Here is a 19,573-nt window from a genome sequence, read left to right as displayed (position 1 = left end):
CTTTGCATTTTTGTCAAAATATTACTAATTAATTGTACGTTATAATGGGATAATCAGTAAATGTCATTTGTGCTATGTATTTATGTCAAAGTATTACTAAATGGGTAAGGATTTGCAATAAACTAAGTTGCAGCAACTCTTGAAAAATACACACGTGTCAAGTGGCCATTTGGTGAAAATTTTAATCTTGACATGGAAGTTTTCATTTAAATCTTGCCTCATATAGACACCTGTCTAGCCTTATATTTAAATAAAAACTTCCATGCCAAGATTGAATTTTTCACCAAATAGCCACTTGACACGTGCATTTGTTAAGACTCTGTATAGATGTTGTAATTGGGTTAGTAACAAGCTATTGGATTGATTGTAACTTATTAGGATTTGTTGTATAAATAAGTTGGTACAGCTAGGATGTGTTTGAGGGAAGTTAGTTAGGTTGGTTAGTTATAATAACTAACTGAAAGTAACTGCCAGAAGCTAGAGAATTAGCTATTAGAGGACTTCTATCTTGTACATCAGATTCATAATAGAAATAACAGAAGTTTCATTGTTCTTGATTCTCTAATTCTTCTCTCTATCTATTCTCTATCTTAAGGAGGACTGGTTCCCTCGAAGCAACTACTCATAATTCCCTATTCCACCATTAATTCCCACCATCATTATGCAGGAGTTGCTGCAACTTAATTTGCAACAAATCCTTACCCTTTTAATAATACTTTGACATAAGTATAAGTGCTTGTGGGGTGTGGGGGCAAAGGTCGGGATTCAAGTCTCCAGGAGGGAGCTTCACACACATATATACTTAGATTAGGCTAGAGTAGAATTTTTATCTTGTATAAATAATAATAATATTTTGACATAAATACATAGTACAAATGACATTTATTGCTTATCCCATTATAACATGACAATTAATTAGTAATATTTTGACATAAATGCAAAGTTTGGTGAGTTAGAAGACTAAATGAAGATAATTATAAAGAATTCACATGGAAGAAAATGCATGCTCTCCCACATAAGCAATGCATTTTCTCTATTATTTTAGGATAAAATTTAGCTACAAAATTAGGTGTAATCTGAGACTACGAATTCTTTTTAAAAGATCAACATTATTACATATTTTGAAAATCGAACCGTTGGATTGCATGTTCTTTACACTCTTATAATACATATGTCAAATTCTGTGTCAATCGGATATTATTTACTATATAATCTATAAGCTTAAATTTTATGTTGAGTTTTAAATTACAAAAACTTGCAATTTAAATAAATTATTGATAACACAAATATTGATCTTAATTTTCTGGAAATTTTGCAAGCACGGAAGATATAAGAAGAAAATGTATTTCAATGATGGATTTATCAAAATTCACCTCCAATAAAAAAATATTGAGTAAAGTTGTAGTTTAAGGCTACAACCAATTTTATAGCTAAATTTAGTCATTTTTTAAAATATAATAAAATGATAATTATGACAGTTGCTAATAAATATTTTTACGATTATGCTTGCGTATAAAAATAAATATTCTAGTATTAAGCATTTACTATAATGGTGAAACATATATTATATTATTTAAAATATATATATATATATACATATATATATATATATAATGTGTCAAAATTCTATTGGAATATTTAAGTATACAATAGAATTAAAATTATATTAAGATAATGATATGTAAAATTGTGAAGACTTAAGAACTTATGTGGTATAATATTATGAAATCAATTAAACTCAAACAAACAACGGTAATAAATGTGTGATAATACCTGTATGGGCCTAAAGATACACTAGGCCCCTTAGGGTGGTGGATTTAGGTTGTTAGGCCCAATACCATTAATTTGTTTAGGGTGGTGGAGGTTATTGTTTAGGAGTCATTCTTTCTTTAATGCAACCATCTGAGTTGGTACAGTGTATTAAATGAGGAGATGATGGCTACTTTATCTAGATAATTCATTTCTTTTTTGCTCACATGTTTCTTCCACCTTCCTCGGTTTCTTGTCTTCTGGTACCATCAGCTTACTTGGTAATTCCCAAGGAATGCTTGCTCCTTGGGAGGTCGGCCTCTTCATCTATCCTCCTCAGGCTTGAATCTGCAGGTTGGGCCAAGATTGATGTGCAAGTGGGCCTTTTTCCTCCTCAGGTTGGGCCTACAGTTTTTATTCCATACTCAGCCTCACCCCTCCTACAATACCATAGGTAATACTTATGCTTAAGTTAGAGGAAAATAATTAATTATTTGTCCAATCACTTAAGAAAGAAGATCAAATTTTTAATTATTTTAATTACTTTTGTTTTCTCTTTTTCAATAACATGTATTTAACATAATTGAAGTAGATTTCATAAATATAAAATGGACTATAAGATAATTTCTTACAAAATTTTTAAAAGGCATAGTACATTACTCAAGGCACTGGCAAGTATATAAAAAAAGCAAGGAACTTCATGTAAGGAACTGTGAGATTCTTTCATATGGTGCATTTCTTAGGATTCTCTTCATTTAGTCTTCCATTTTTCCAAACTATGCATTTATGTCAAAGTGTTAAACTGATAATAATTAATTGCATGTAAATGTATTTGTTATTATGTATTAATTATCTTAGTATACTAATTATAATAATAATAATAATAATAATAATAATAATAATAATAATTACTCTTTAGTGTTATTTTTCCATACTTCCTTAGCACTATTATATAATTGAATAATAAGACAAATTACGAATACAAAGATAAATTAAAAATTTCAGTTCCATAAAAAATTAGTACAAGAAGACAAGTTAAGGATTTAAAGTTAAAGTAAAAAATTTTTAACTCAAATTGAAACTAAATAAAATTAGGACATACATTTTATACTTCATTTTTTATTTTATTTTATTTTATTTTATTTAAAAAAAGAGTCTTTGAACACATGCATAACGCATGTGATTTATATAAAACGAATTCATATAGTTATTTTTATTAAAAATAATTAAAAATAATTTATTTTAGAATAATTATTATATTAAAAAATGAATGGATTTGGAATATGGCATTCTTGCACATATCTAGCTGCTTTGTTAACAATTGAAACAAAAGCCAACAAGAGAACAGGCAAATCAATTAACAAAAGCTATCAATAATAGAAAAAATAATTGTGCCCTTGAATTAGTAAAAAATAATTAAATATTCTTTTACTGAATAAATAGTTAAATATTTATGAATTCCCTATGTCATATGTCAATATTTTTAAATGCATTTGTAGGGACACGATTCTCAAACGGCCCAACGATTACGTTGGGCTCGCACGTGAAGGATCCCTCACAATAAAATTTGTAGAGAGTGGGCTTAAAAGGCTAGCGTTTGGTCACAGGGCGTTGGTCCAAACCGGATTTTAAGGAACTCAGATAAGAAAAGGCTTCGGCCTGGATATCCAAGCCCCACAGTTTTATAACTTGTGGGATTGGGCTTCTCGGATCAGGTCCGAGGAGCACTAATGTTTTTCTCCGGTTATCCGGCGGTGACTTTTTCGTGGTGGTTTACATATATTATCCGGTCATTCTCATCCCTGGAGCTTTTTCCGCAGGAAGTGAGATGATCTCTACCTAATTAGTTTACCTTTCCTTTTATACTAGCCTACGTTTGTTGTCCCTCGTCCACGTGTAGGGTCAATTTTTCCAAGACTGATATTTGTCCCGTCAATCTAATCCCAGAATTGTTGGGGATTGTTAATAAAGCCTAAAAATCAGGTTCTGTTAGGTGTAAAGTCTTATCAATGAAGGGTATTAAGGACAACTGTCCTGAGATATTTTAGATCTTCTTATGGATTTGTTCTTATAGCTCTCTTTTACCCCTTTTGTCAAGGGAGCTTTAGGCTTGCCGAGGACTAAGCCGTCCTCGGCTGCATATCTCGGCCATCCTCGGCCTTATACTTTTGAGCTTGGGCCACGACTTTCTTCAGCTTGGGCTTGCGGGCTCCCCACGAGCAAATGGGCCTGGCCCATAAACTATCGGGCCCCACAGCATTAATTTTAAAAATACGGCCTAAAAAAACGCAGTTATAGGCGAAATCATCTTATAGCCACGTTTTTCTGAGCTATAGCTGCGTTTTTAAAACGCGGCTATAGAACTTTCTTTTTGTAGTGATTGTATGTGGAATATTTGACTTCAAATAAAAATCAGAAAATGGCTTATGCATTTGGAAAAATAAAATTCTAACTAATTAACACAATAAATTTTTTTTTTTTTTGTTCATTAAAATGCCGCTTATTATTCACATAAACAGCTTTTAATTATTTAGATTGGTTTCTAGCACTCATGTGTTTGTCACTTATAAAATTGTCTCCCTTTGACATCAAATTCTAGTTCCAACACTACCATCAAAGGTGTTTTGCTCACTTTATTGACATAATTGTTGCCTTATATTTTAAAATTTTAGACCAATATCATCTTTAAAAAATATATATTTTTAAAGCCTTTTCAGGGTGACATTTTTGGTAGGTTTAAGGACACAATTTTCACAATTATTGACGTGGTTTGTTGCGACTTATTTATGATAAAAATTGTGTCAATTAGACCTAAATGCGAAAATGATATTACTCTTATCATAATTTACCACCTTAACAAATTTTATGTCATTAACATTATTAAGATATTTTGGGACTAAAGTTTTGTCGTTATTGTAGCATTATTGTGACATTCTCTCTCTTTAAAGTTGTGCAAGGCATTAAGCATACATTCAATTTATAAAAAAAAAAAAAAAAAAAAATTAAAAATCTTATTGGAGTAGAGAAAAAAGAAAAGAAAAGACTCAAGGCCTTAGCCCTTGCAACAAACAGCAACCAGCCAACCAGTTTATTGATTCACCAATTTGACAAAGGCAAAAGAGAATACACATACACTTCTTTTTAAAATCTCAAAGTAAACATCTTCATCACTTGCTTACAAGTTCTTGGATGTTCATCCCACCACATAGGCCAGTACCAATAAAACATTGTGTTGCCATAGCAGTGGCAAATTTGTAATTAAAGCAAATCTGGCTTCAAATTTTTTAAAAAAAAATTTGGGGCAAACCTAAGATATAGTCCTTCTCAAAAAAAAAAAAATTAAAATTAAAAAAAGAAAGAAAGAAAGATGATATAGTGTCATACATCAAGTTACTCAATTAACTCATCAAAAAAAGAAAAGCTACTCAATTAAATTTAACACTTGGCTGCATTAACCAATAAGAATATCGTTATCTTTTCTAAGAATAATGAAATTTAATAAACTTAATCTAGTCTTATGTCTTGGTATATGAATAATTAAAAGCACATTTAATCATTATGTATTAGCTGTAGAGTGAGACTCAAGAATATGATTTTACAGAATCTGTCAAACCCTTCGCTGAATTTCATTCTCAAATGCCTCTAAAAACTGATGATTAAGTTGTGATGGCTCAATAATTTAAATGTTTAGTGAATAATCAAGGACTTTTGTCATGAATAAAAGCTTTGTATGAGAATAACAAATTAAATGGATAAAACATCGTTTGATCAAAATGCAATATGTAGAACAAATGTGATGAAATCTGTAGTAAAAAATTGTGTAAATTTATTTTTGATTGTACAACATGTCCTAGCAAGCCCAAACTAGACTAAAAAGAGATTAACAACAAATAAAGGAACTAAAAATAACAATTTTGTTTTTGAAAGCCTTTAGTTCGAAGGGGGAGAGAGAGAGAGAGAAAGTAAACATGCGATGAGGCTCTTTTTATTATTATTTTTAGTTTAATGTAATTCTTCAACTTGAATTTATCTATTGTTAGTGATATTACAAAGGAATGAGTTTTTAAGAAATTAAAATTTAGGATTTAAAAATTAGTAAACTGCTAGGTTTAGTGTGTGCTAATTTTTAGGAAAAATTGTATTAAACGTGAAGAAGTGCTACGTCAACAACATTTTTACAATATTTTCACAACAAATCATAAGTGATTAGTTGTTATTGGTTCAAATTACGTGCGTGAGATATATTCAAATAGAAAGTGTGCTTATTATTAGGAAAAAAAAAAATTATTTGGTAGTTTTTTTTTTTTTTTTTTTTTGAATTTTGTTGAATTACAATTTTAACTCTATTTTTTATTTGTTAATAATATGGATTATCTAATTAGCTTAGAGATATTTTTGACATTTTTCAAAGCCATGACTAACTTTTTGAATTCTTTTAATATATAAAGATAATATATAAAAATAATGAATAATGATATTAGTGCATTTGCAATTTTGGCCCCAAAATACAAATATAAAAGGCTATCAATTTTATACATTCAATATCAAAATCACTTACGTCAATCAAGCTAAAAATGTGTAAATTTACAAAATTGCTACAGTAACTGTGTAAATTTACACTAATACTATTTATTTTACATATCCCGATGCTGAAGAAAGAGGATGGATAATGATTATATTGTGTGAAGAAAGATAAGCAATTAAAAAAAAAAATTTATTTTAATGTAATGTAGTATAAAATAGATAATTTGATCTGGAGTTTTTTGAAAAACAAGTATGTAAAATAGAAAAAGTATGTTTTTATATTAAAACTAGACTTATTACACGTGCTTTGCACATGCAATAATACTCTTTTGTATTTTTTTTTTTTTTGGGTCTAGTGTTATAATGTTTAAAAGTAATATATAAATAACGGTGTGCTTTATTTTTTAAAGAAAGAGATAAGATAAGGTAGAATAATGTTAAAAAATGAGATTGAGATAATGTCCTAAGTTTTAGGCCGAATGGAGAAGATAAAGGAAAAAACCTAAAATTTAAGAACAGTAAATTACTCTTTTAACCGATTTGTGTTTTTTAATTTAAAATTATTTAACTAAGAGATAGGGGTATTTTAGACAGTTTAAGAATTTGTGTGAGGGTATTTTAGTACGCAAAATATTGAAACACAAATAGGGAATACTATTAATAAATTACTAGCCTCATCACATGCACTCCGCATGTGCGATGAGACTCTTTTTTTATTTTAAGTTTAATATAATTTTTCAATTCGAATTTATTTATTGTTAGTGAGATTACACAGGAAATGATTTGAAATTGAGTAAATTATTGGATTTAGTGTATGCTAGTTTTTCGGAAAAGAAGAAGAAGAAGTATCAAACGTATGTGAGATACGATTAGATAGCGAGCATGCTAATTTTTAGGAATTTTTTTTTTCTTTAGGTTTAGGGGCTTGGAGTAGATGACTCCTTTCTTCTTTCTTCTTGGTCCGCTTTGGCTCCTGATCTTGAGCTCGCTTTTCTTGGCCTTAGGCTTGGCTTTTTCTTGGGGTCCTTGCCTTTTTCGATACTTTAGGCCCTTGCCCTTGGCCTGGTCTCGACCCCCCTTTGCTAAGTACTTTTAATCTAGCAGGCTAGCTGCCTGTTTCATCTCTAAGTCTTGGACATTTTGGCATAGGTTGAAGTTCCTTCATGAAATCAAAGAGTCGGTCATCTTCCATCATATCAAAAATGTGCAAGGAGAATTATGAAAGATGGCCTTCACATACTTGCGTGGGTAGTTTTTGTTCTTGTTTTTTAATTTTGTTGAATTAAAAATTTTAACCCTAATTTTTATTTTTTTAAGAATAAAGATAAATTATTAATAGAATAGAAGATGAAACATTTTGCACAAGAGAAACTTGTAACGAGGATCTACAAAATTTACATGGTACTCGATTTTGAGGTAAATAAAAGTTTATAGCCCATGTTACATTGGGCCATTGTTAAAGTGCATTATCCTTGGGCCCAATTCAAAGGCCTCCCGCCAGATTTCTGGGGCATCCAAAACGGTTCGTTTAATAAACATAAAAACGACACCGTCAAAGGCCCTAACGCCGTCGTTTATATTTGCTCTTACTCTCTGCATTCAGAGCTAGCCGCAGTTTGTGAAAATGGGGAAGAAAACGAAGAAGCCCGGAAAAGGCAAAGAGAAAACAGTGAAGAAAACAGCCAAAGCAGAGGAGAAGAGAGCTCGCAGAGAGTCCAAGAAGCTCTCTCCCGAAGATGACATCGATGCCATTTTGGTATTCATTTTTGAATTCGTGTGAAAATTGTTTAAAAGTTTGCGATATCTTCTGTTTGTTTCACTGGAAAATTTTTGTGAGAAAAATGGGTCCTGAAGCTTTTGTGTGTTTGAAGTTATATTGGGTTGGAGTTCAATTTTGGGACTGTTATGTTATATGTTTAGAATGATCAAATTGTGTTTTGTTTTGAGATTATTTTGTTTGTTTCACTGGAAATTTTTTTGAGAGAAATTGTGTTTTGTAGAATTATATTTTGGTGGGAGTTGAATTATGGGACTGTTATGTTTTATGTTTAGATTTAATGGGTTTATGTCAGAAAGAGATTTTATGTGTCAAATTTATGATTGGTTTGTGAATTGAATTGTTATGTTTTAATATGTGTTGGTATAATGTAGGCTTCTTCAAGTAAAACAATTTTAGTATTGAATGTTTTTGTTGAAGTATATGATTCTATACTAATAAGCATGAGCACTCATGGAAATTCTTGAAAATTTAGGACATGTTTCTAGGCATGTTTTATGTTTATTTTAAAACATCTCTAAAAATCAAAGTACACTGAGGACACACATGAAGAGCGTCCCTGAAGTGTCTGAGTTTAACACGACATGCCAAGGATTTTGGAGGGTTGAAGTTTCTTAGATTATAATGTATGTGTTTGGTTTCACAGTTGAGTATACAAAAGGAGGAGGCAAAGAAGAAGGAAGTCCATGTTGAGGAGAATGTCCCAGCACCATCTCCCCGATCCAACTGTTCGGTAATGCACTTACTTTTAGCTGTTATTGATTTTGTTGAGTTGGCCTTTCTTTTACTTTTGCATGTTAGATTGATTCTTTGATGATTGTTCTGAATTATTGTGTAGCTAAACATAAATCCTTTGAAAGAGACAGAATTGATCCTTTATGGGGGTGAATTCTACAATGGCAACAAGGTTAGTTCTTGAAATCCACGAGTGTAATCATCTATTTATTTTGAAGACAAATGATTTTTCTGTTTTACTCACACTAATACTAAGTGAATTTGAATTGTTGCAGACATTTGTGTATGGTGATCTTTACCGGTATGATGTGGAAAAGCAGGAATGGAAGTTAATTACAAGCCCTAATAGTCCACCTCCTCGTAGTGCTCATCAAGCAGTTGCTTGGAAGAATAATCTCTATATCTTTGGTAAACTGACAGCATTTTGGCTTAATATGTACATCCATGCAGACATTCACAAACTATTGCATCACATATATAGTTACATTTTTTTTTTCAATTAGGTGGTGAGTTTACATCCCCAAATCAAGAGAGGTTCCATCACTACAAGGTGAATCTTCTGTCATATTGCTTCTTTTCAAGAATACATGGTTGATTAAAGTTTGGGTTTTGAACTGTTGTACCTATATATCAGTTTGTTTTGTGCCTAAGTTAATAATCATGCCTTTCAATTTTGTTGGCATAGGACTTTTGGACGTTGGACCTGAAAACAAACCAATGGGAACAGATAAATCTAAAAGGTTGCCCTAGTCCACGCTCAGGTCATCGAATGGTAAGTTCATGTCACTTCAAATTGACACATACATCACTTATTCTTTTAGAATCTCAACAATAGCAATTTCAACCCATAGGGACTTGTATATGAAGTTTATGTAAAGATGCACCATCATGTGTTAAATGTGTGAATGAAGCAAAATTCTTATATGAATAAAAAAAAGCATGACATGAGCAAATTAGGAAATGTGTCAATTGGAATTAATTTAATTTTGAAGAATGGATTTGTAACTTCATTTGACTTGAGATAGGCTGAAAGCAAACTAGAAGTAATAATTGATGACCTCTTAACAATTCTGCTTCTGTACTTAATAACCATCTGAGCCTGCCCAAAAACAATGTTGTTGAACATGAATGTATATTGTAATTTATGGTATGGTTAACATTGCAAATTTTCAATTATAATAGTGATAATAACAATAATTTTATATGAAAAATAACAAATTAAATGAAGCAGTAAAACTTATGTAAATTGTAGTTCATGATTCAGTGTATTACATAGTCAATGTTTATGGTTTCATATGGTGTTGATTTTAAATGACATGCTACCAAAGTTTCAATTACATCCAGTTTGAAACTTAAAAAAGATAATAGCAAGGACCAAAGCATTATGCTATCAAAATAGCAAATTGTTCTCAGCACTTGTTGTGGAGCCTTTATCAAGATGTTTATTAGTTAGTTGTATTGTAATTTAATAACCTCATCTTCAGTCGTTAATAGCACAGATGTCTTTTATGGCTTGTGTGATTAATTTTACTTTTTTTTTTTATTGTTTGGTGTTGGTTTCTTGCTGATTTAACTATTTGGATTCTTCCATCTCTCTCTCTTCATTACGCATTGACCCCTACACATGCTGATCACCATATGCATGCTCACAAGTATTTATTTTTTCCTTTCTAGTTGAATAACTAATTTTTAGACTTCTCAGCTTTATGTATTGCTCAATTTCTTTTTAAATGTCATCCATTTTTTGGTATTTGATGCGTATATAGGTTTTGATACATTTTCATAATTCATGTATTAGTATTGTCTTTTAATCTCATATGGTCTTTGTTCTTTTTCAATAATTTTATTTGATTCTGTTACAGGTTTTATACAAGCACAAGATTATTGTTTTCGGTGGATTCTATGACACTCTTAGAGAAGTGAGGTTGTTGATGGGTCTTTATCAACGTTGTTGAAGGTTTCATCATTGTTAACTAATGCATCTGTGTTGATTGTCTGCTTGAATTTTTAAGACCCTGTCCTAAACCACAAAAGAGACTCTAATTCAAGCTTGTTTTGTTGCATAACTGTTTCTATAAAAAATTAATAGAGAAATGTAACCACATTAGGGACTCTAATCATAAGTATGATTTGTTGAATATATTTATGCCCTTCTTGATACTATATCTTTTTGGTTAGGATATTCATAAAATTTTTGTGCCTAATGGATGAGGTTTCATAACGTCTTGCATAAGGAGGATCCAGATTCTATAATTTATGTATTTGAATGTAATCTAACCAAACCAAGGATCAGAACTTTGTTGTCTTGTCTTGCATACTTGTCAGTTGTAGTATAATTGTAGATTCTAAGCTTTCAAATACTTTGTTATTGTTTTCAATACACATTGTCAACTATTTAACATAAAAACTATTATGTCTGTCTCTCTGCTTGATTTGTTTCCTCTATCTAGGAAGAAAATGAGTTTCTTTTTTTAAACGTGTTCGGTAATAAACGCTAATCAGTTTGTATGAACTTAATAGCACTTCTTTATGCCATATGATTAATGAAGCTGTTTAACTCCATATGTGCAGGTATTATAACGATTTGTATGTATTTGACCTGGATCAGTACAAGGTGCACATTTTTGGCCCCCGTTGTAGGAGGCTAGTGTTATACTTATCTGTTATGTTCCCATCTATCATTTAATCAATGCTAATGAAATGTTGCATTGTAGTGGCAAGAAGTAAAGCCTAGTCCTGGATCCATGTGGCCAAGTGCTCGTAGTGGTTTTCAGTTTTTTGTTAACCAAGATGAGGTGAGTGATTTAGAATGCACTTTGTTATGGTAGCTATGGAGCTATTCCCTACTTTATTTGTTATTTTAGATCTGTCACACTCTGCCTAAGATGTGCTACGAAGTCCAGAGCATATAATTATCATTCAGAATGTCAAATTCCATTGGAGTTAAAGAGGAATTTATGTACTTTTATGGGTATTTTTGAATTTTGTCATGTCCCAGCATTAGTTAGAGTTGTTGAGAAACAATTTACTTATAAAAAAAATTACAATTATCCCCTGGTATGAGCAATGGCTTTTTATGTTGGTATATTGCCTCCTTCGATATGATTCCTAGGTTCTTTGTGGGATTTCAAATGGAGGTGATTTAGGGTTTCTAGAAATTTTATTGACTTGAGTGGTCAGAGTTTGATGCATACCAGTAAGGTTGGTTCTTGATCTAGGATAGAGTCACTATCACTATTCCCCCCCTTTCTCTTCGGAATATAAAAAATAAAATAAAAAACCAAACAAAGAAAGAAAAAAGGTTGTTAATGAATGATTAATTAGTTTTAAGTTGTTGGCTTGTTGAACAATGCAATGCAATGCTTGCATTTGTATCCATTTTGCTTGGATTAGCCTGAAAGGTGTAAGCTGCTTTCTTATATAAGATTTTCTTTATTGTTGGTTTGCAGACTTGAGTTTTTAAATTATCATTAATAATTATCAAATAAAAATGCATTGTCTTTACCATTTATTGTCCTTTTCAATGAATTTGACTTTGTCATCTTTTCTGCCACCACTGAATTGAAGTGTTTTCAGGAGAAAAAGAAAACTATATATTTACAGAGTTCCTTTGGCATTGCAGGTTTTCTTATATGGTGGCTATTCCAAAGAAGTTTCATCTGATAAGAGCAGCTCCGAGAAAGGAATTGTTCATTCAGACATGTGGTCACTTGATCCTAGAACTTGGGAATGGAACAAGGTCCATAACCTCAAGTCTTTTCTTGTTTTTCAATGAATATATAGAAGTGTATTAGAATGGAGAGGCAAGCATGGTTTCTTTATGGCAATGGATACAATTACAAAGGAACCACTTTCACTTCACCATCTGTCTATAAAAAACAGAGGATGATCTTCCAAATGTTCTAACAAAACCTTCTTTTTTTTTTTTTTTTTTGGTGCTAAGCTTAATAAAATTGTCTTATATTTAATTTGTATCACTGACTATTTTATTGAGAGCTGGGAAGGAACACAAGTGCCAATTTCTTTAACCCAAAGGCATTTTGTCAACCCTACAGTCAGGGGTTATACTGTAAAGAGTGTGAGTTTTCTTTAGCCTTTTTCTTCTTAATGAAGAAACAGAAGTTATTACTCTAAAACTAATGCCCAGCAAGCATACAATGGTAACATTCTAGGATTATTCTGTAGTCCTCTATAAGCAAGGCCCACTTGAGACGATCAAACTATTGTCTAGATCCTTATTAATTGATTCTTTGGCATATGAGTTGCATAATTATAGCTGTCGTTATGACCATGATTTTCCATTCTGTTTTCTTTTATATTTAAATGGAAAATTATTTTTTCCTTATTTCTTTGTCTTGTTTCTTTAATAGAAGTGTTATATATGCATAGAACACTTTGATTTTATTTCATTTATGGAAATTCAACCATGCTTGTGGGTGTACTATTCAGTCTAACTGTATTCATATCATCGTAAGTAGGTTTAAGATGCTGCTGGCTCCTGAAAGTATTTAACTTATATGTTCTTGTCTCAGCCTTGTTTTAATGTTTTATAAAAATAAGTGACTTAAGAATCATGAGCAAGCAACTTCTGTGCTGCTCATATAAACTTTTCCTGAAATTAAAGTTATCATTATCTTATTAAAGTTCTCTTTTGTTGAGATTGTTGCTATGAATGTGTTTTATTGTTGCTAATATCATTTCCTTTGTAATAGGTTAAGAAAAGTGGGATGCCTCCTGGGCCTCGTGCTGGGTTTACCATGTGTATTCATAAGAGGCGGGCCTTGCTATTCGGTGGTGTGGTGGATATGGAAGTTCAAGGTTAGTTGTTCTGGTCTGTGTGTTCGGTTTTCCTTTACATCTGCTTGTGATGTCATATATGTGCATCTGTGGCATGCTTTGATGTACAGATATCATGTGAAACTAATCCTAAGTAATTGAACTGCAAATCCTCATCAACTGCTCCTTTGCACATTGTCAATCCTTAATTTAAAACGGTCACTCCTAGACCTGGTTGTCACCTATCAAAGCTCATAAGAATGTTAAAAACTACTTTATTTTATATTCTCTACTCCCTCACGTGCTTGAATTTGTAACCTACTATTGTCACTTTAAAAGCCATCTCTTGAATTGATGGTAAAAGGACAGGATCAGTGATGAAAATGCTTGTGAGATGATAGTGATAGCACTGACTGTGCACCGATGGCAGGGTTATGTTTGGTCAAGAATAATGCATGCATTGGTGAGAAGTGAAATGGTTTCGTTCAATGTACTAATCAAGACTGAAAAAAAAGGAAATGAGAATTAAGTTAGTGAGTAAAACTTTTTTGTCTGTGTTTTAATGAATAACACTGCATGAGGCTAAAACAACATTGCAAAATATAAGTGGTGTGACTGACCTCAAAGTATCAGGTTTGATGACTAAATGTGTTCACTACATCACGTTATATTCTTGCTTCCTATACAGTTGCAGTCTCTGATTTCATGATTGTCTGTCTTTTTATGGGCCGGTGCCTTTCTTCCCCCCAAATGTGCAGGTGATGTTATAATGAGCTTGTTTCTGAATGAACTTTATGGCTTCCAGATAGACAGCCGTCGGTGGTAAGTTCTACCTGACATTTTTTGTAATGGTTCAGTTATTCCTAGACATATTGTGTTTACATCTTTTATGTATGGGTATAGCACTGTCATGATATTCAGTTTTGGCTCTATATCTTGCTTCATTTCTCTAATTATTTGCAATAATGAATGACTTTTTATTTTAAAAATAAAGGCAATGCTTTAGTTGTGAATGTCATTTTGTAGATCATGCCACTTACTGATTATGTTAATACACTGTATATAGGTATCCATTGGAGCTACGAAAGGAGAAGTCAACGAAAGATAAGGTATACTCTGTTTATCATATAATAATATGGTATAGGAAAAATATTTAATCTGGATATCTCCCAGATACATTGCCTATAAAGTTTGTGTTCACATTCTTTGGGTATAAAAAATAGAAGTCATTCATTTAATATTGCTTTTGTTTTAATAGCGGCTACCTTCTGCATTGGTGTTTTTCAGTTAAAAAAGAGTTGTGGACAGAAAGATATGGATGTGGATCTTGATGGTAAGATTAACCCAATTGAACAAGAGGAGTGTGCAGCAAATGATGATGAGAATTCAGAGTGCCAAGCAGGTGACATGGAGACCAACCTTGATGAGATATCTCAGCATATGGCAACAGCCGTGACTGTTGATAATGGAGGGTTGGCTGCCAAATCTGGTGGAAAGCCTCACGAATCTGGTGCTAAATTGGAAATGCAGAATTCTGATTTGGCAGAGGTTTGTAATGCTGGATTGAGATTTTTTCACATGCTTTTAGTGTCTTTCAACTATTGGATTATTAATCCAATATGCATTTAGGTTTATTCAATTATTGGATCATTAATTCAGCGCAAACTTTTAGGTAGTGAAACCTTGTGGACGCATTAACTCCTGCATGGTTGTTGGAAGAGATACATTATATATATATGGGGGCATGATGGAAGTTAAAGATGAAGAAATTACACTCGATGATCTGTATTCTCTTAATCTCAGCAAACTTGATGAATGGAAGTGCATCATTCCGGTTTGTTTCATTTCCTTCCCTACATGTCAATGCTTATTTTTACTAATTTGTAGATGTCTAAGTAGTGATGTGCTGTACTCTAGTCTTAAATGTTAATCATTTGTAATGTCACAGAAGCTTTAACTTCTGTAATAGGGATGAATGTGTAATTTTCTAAGTTCTCCAGTCTAAATTAATGCGGAAAGGTTATACATTTTTTTTTTTTTTTTTAAGATATGTTTTAATGGACATTCTTCCTTCCCTTAATAATGAAAAATTGCATTTGTAAAGCCCATTTATTCCTGTTTGCACCCTGTCACTATTCTGAACCAATCTTTAAGGTTAAAAATGGCTAGATATGGCAATCAATTTAGAAATTATTCTATGTCTTTATTATGAGATTTCATGTCAAAAATGATGTGACTTACTTGTCATGCAAATATGAAATTGCACAATTAAAACTAGTTTTGAAATGTTGACTTTGCTAATATTATTTCTTTGCATGTTTAATTTGTTTGAATTTGAGAAATATTGCAAAGTGTATCATTTTTGATCCTTGCATTCTTCAATGCTTGACTATACTTTTATTTTTCTGAGACAGGCATCGGAATCTGAATGGGTGGAAGCCGAGGATGAAGATGATGATGAAGATGAAGATGAGGATGAAGATGATAGTGAAGATGATGATGGGGAAGGCAACAGTGATGAGACTACTGATGATGATGATGATGATGTGGAGGTGCATTGTATTTTCCTCATTCAGCAAAAGATAGTTGTATTGTTTTTTAGTTTAGGCATGCACCCTCTTTAACTTGTCAGCAGCAAGATTGAACCCTTAGTTTTGCCCTTCCCTTGCTTGGAATTTCAATATTTGAAACCTTGTTTCCTGTTTTCTCCTTCCTTATCTTCTTAAAACACAAATTTTATGAACCCTCTTTAACTTGTTAGCAGCAAGATTGAACCCTTAGTTTTGCCTTCTCTTGCTTCCTGTTTTCTCCTTCCTTATCTTCTTAAAACACAAATTTTGAGTATCCCTAATTTCATGACATTTATCATCTTATTTTGTTCCTTTAACATGAAGAGCATAGGTTTCACCTAGAAGCTTTCTTATTAGAAATTAATGCCTGTAGATACTGTCACTGATAAAATTAAAATTCTACAATATTTTGATATTATTGAATCTTGAATACTTAATTTCTTGAGCATAAAATAATATTCAAATATGCAATCTTATTTCTGAAACAATTTTCTAGTTTTGAATATTATGATACAAATGATGAAGATGTTAAAGGCAAAATCTCTTGTTTATTTATTTATTTTTTTTGGCTGGGGGAGAGGGTGTTTGTTATGGTGAAAATTAAACCTGACTTGGTGCCTCCAATTCTAATTCATTTGTGATATGTTTGTGTGTGTATATATATATAGGCAGTATGTGATTAAACTCTCATGATCTTGTGTGTGTGTGTGTGAGAGAGAGAGACAGAGAGAGAGCTGCTGATGTGCTGCTTAGAGATGTTTTGGTTACTATTTCCTTATATTTAATAGAAGTTGAGAAGATGTGCCAGTTTATTTAAATTTGGTTTTCGCTCTTCTATGCATTTAGGCTAAAAATGATGGGTCCCTTCAAATGGGAGATGCGGTTGCTTTGATCAAAGGTCAAGGAAAGACTCTTCGAAGAAAGGAAAAACGGGCCAGGATAGAGCAGATCAGAGCCAGTCTAGGCCTTTCAGATTCGCAAAGAACCCCAGTGGTACTTTAACATATGTGGCTGTTTATTCAAGTATATAAATCATTTACAGCATGAGGATGTAATTTATGTGGATTGTGTTTTGATTGCCATTGCTGATTATAGCAGTCTTTACTTATTATGCAGCTGAAGGCAGCTTTAGAGTTTAGACTCCTAATTTATCTTTCTTCATCATATAAATTTGTCAACTGATAGCTTGTCATCTTTGTGCATGAAGCCTGGAGAATCATTGAGGGATTTCTATAAGCGTACAAATATGTACTGGCAAATGGCGGCTCACGAACATACTCAACACACTGGAAAGGTCTATTCTTTCCCCCTAAATAAATCCAACTATATACAGTTCTGTTCTCTCTTGGAAATACCTGCTACATGTTATCTCTTCTCCCTTTTGTTGCTCTTTTTCTGTCAGCTAATTATTGGTGTTGGATAAATTAAAACAGCTTTACTTATCAAAGGGTTTAGCCCCATTTTCAATTTTTTAGTAAAACATAAAAAATACTAATAAATGGTATCAGATTTTATTAGTTCTGCAAGAAAGACCCGGGTCTAGTCCACTTACAATTGGAGGAAGCAAGTATCATAAAGTACTTTTGAAGTGGTTGAATCAAAGTGGCATTTTTAATGGGTTTGTGTGGAAGGGGATCCTTCAGTTTAAATTTGATCTCAAACCTTTTTAACCCCATTTTTGTTGAGTCCTCAAGTAAAAGCGCAGAGCCAGGTTGTAACTGGATATAATATTGAATGTCTTTCTGGATGTCTGACATAATATTGTCTTGGCCTTGCAGGAGCTTCGCAAGGATGGTTTTGATCTTGCTGAGTCTCGATACAAGGAGCTTAAACCCATTCTTGATGAGGTAATATTTTTGATTTGTATCTCAAGGTTCGCATAGCAATACTGCCTGTGAATAAAATCATTCAAACTTACATATAATTTTCTTTTCTTTGCATGTATAATGCAGCTGGCCATATTAGAGGCCGAGCAGAAGGCTGAAGAGGCAGAAGGGGCTGAAACTAGTTCAAGAAAGAGAGGCAAGAAAAAAAATTAAGAATTAAAAACTTTAACAGTTTTGAATATGCTTTGAAGCTATGTATGATGTATTTGTTTGTTTTAGTAGTAAAATTATTATTGTCATTTCATGAATGTGCTGTGTGCTCTCTGTCTCTCTCATGGAAACACAGATAGTAATCCCATTAGTGTGACACTCGGTATATGAGAAATTTTGTGGAATCTGTAATAGACAAGGTTTCTGAGCTAGTGAGGTATTGATCAGAACATACCAGTATTTTCCCCTAGTGTCCTTGAAACATTCTCAAATATATCTCCATTTGATTTTTAACAGATATCCCCCTTCTCAGGCTCTGAGTTCTTGTAATGGTTTGAGAACTTGGCAATCAAAATTTTCTGGAGTACCCTTGAAAAATTACTGCCTTAATTGCAATTTGTCTCCTTATACTATGAGATCAAATTCAATTCTCCTACTATACCATAATTGTCTTTGACTTGAGTTAAGTCCAACAAGTTGTTTTTAACACAAAATTATTGGCTACTTGATTGAGCCAAAATAAAATAAAATGTCTACAAAGTTTTCCCCCTTCTCTCCTATAAATTTGGACCGCATATTGGACACTTCAATTTCTATGATTTAATTTTGATTTTGTTTATATAAACAATTCAATAGTTGGAGATGGAGAAGAATTGAATTATAAATGTGTTTGTTGGAAATACTAAAAAGTGTCAACTAGTTGAGATACAGCCTATAAGGCTCGTGGTGCTTTAATTTTGAAAGTTAAGAATACCCAAATTGACATATTTAATTGAGTGATCTTTTCTTTTCTGTGTCTTTGAGAATTATTGAATGATCAAATTGAATTTACATAATAGTGGGAGGATCAAATTAATAATTTATATTTTAAGAAAAGAAGCTTTCTTTTTTCTAACGTTTCTTTCTCTATGGAAGCTAACCTTCAGCCAAGAACCTAGTGACGAGGGTTTTTTTTTTTTTTTTTGAAGAGAAAACTTGTAAAGAGTTTTGGACCCTGCAAGAGCCCTAAGGCTAATGTGAACTGGACTTTAAGTCAGTGAGCTTTTCACGATCTGAAGCCATCTCATAGCCTACGGGCTTTTCACCATCTAGGATCCTGTAAAGTTAGGATTTGGGCTTCTGATTGCAATTGTAAGCTTGCAAGTCCACCAGGATGTGGGTATATTAGACCTTAATCGTCCACATTGGTGACTATCATGGCCTGCGTTTTTACTTTTTACCAACCCATAGAGCCGACGAATGGGGACTACTGAGGGAAAATAACAAGCCCATAGTTATGGCTCTGTTCATTGGGCTATTTTTTACAACTATAAAGCATGGTTAAGGCCCATAAACAAAAAAAAAATGGAATATTTATCATGGTAACGGGTCAGGCCCAGATTATATATATATAAATTTAATATTAT

At 32.3% G+C, this 19,573-nt stretch overlaps 1 protein-coding gene across 1 annotated transcript; it reads left to right on the top strand.

Moving 5' to 3' along the window:
- The first annotated feature begins 7,862 nt into the window (after positions 1 to 7,862).
- On the top strand, positions 7,863 to 18,465 carry LOC126702098 (uncharacterized). Its single transcript, XM_050400720.1, has 20 exons — positions 7,863 to 8,029; positions 8,697 to 8,783; positions 8,889 to 8,957; positions 9,061 to 9,193; positions 9,289 to 9,335; positions 9,471 to 9,557; positions 10,648 to 10,709; positions 11,357 to 11,399; positions 11,500 to 11,580; positions 12,408 to 12,524; positions 13,498 to 13,603; positions 14,320 to 14,383; positions 14,628 to 14,670; positions 14,849 to 15,109; positions 15,234 to 15,395; positions 15,976 to 16,113; positions 16,978 to 17,124; positions 17,339 to 17,425; positions 17,910 to 17,978; positions 18,084 to 18,465. Exons 1-20 carry the CDS (start codon positions 7,898 to 7,900, stop codon positions 18,168 to 18,170), a joined length of 2,022 nt encoding a protein of 673 aa, XP_050256677.1. The 5' UTR covers positions 7,863 to 7,897; the 3' UTR covers positions 18,171 to 18,465.
- Positions 18,466 to 19,573: the final 1,108 nt, after the last annotated feature.

This window comes from Quercus robur, chromosome 10, assembly GCF_932294415.1.
Source record: "Quercus robur chromosome 10, dhQueRobu3.1, whole genome shotgun sequence".
In the NCBI taxonomy this organism is placed as follows: Eukaryota; Viridiplantae; Streptophyta; class Magnoliopsida; order Fagales; family Fagaceae; genus Quercus; species Quercus robur.
This window is presented reverse-complemented; position numbering and strand designations above follow the sequence as displayed.

Bases quoted from the DNA above. Each gene is read 5' to 3' on its own strand.
- LOC126702098 (XM_050400720.1), top strand. From the start codon at position 7,898: ATGGGGAAGAAAACGAAGAAGCCCGGAAAAGGCAAAGAGAAAACAGTG. The intron at 8,030-8,696 runs GTATTCATTTTT...TTGGTTTCACAG, and splicing joins ATGACATCGATGCCATTTTG to TTGAGTATACAAAAGGAGGA. The intron at 10,710-11,356 runs GTTGTTGATGGG...CCATATGTGCAG, and splicing joins GACACTCTTAGAGAAGTGAG to GTATTATAACGATTTGTATG.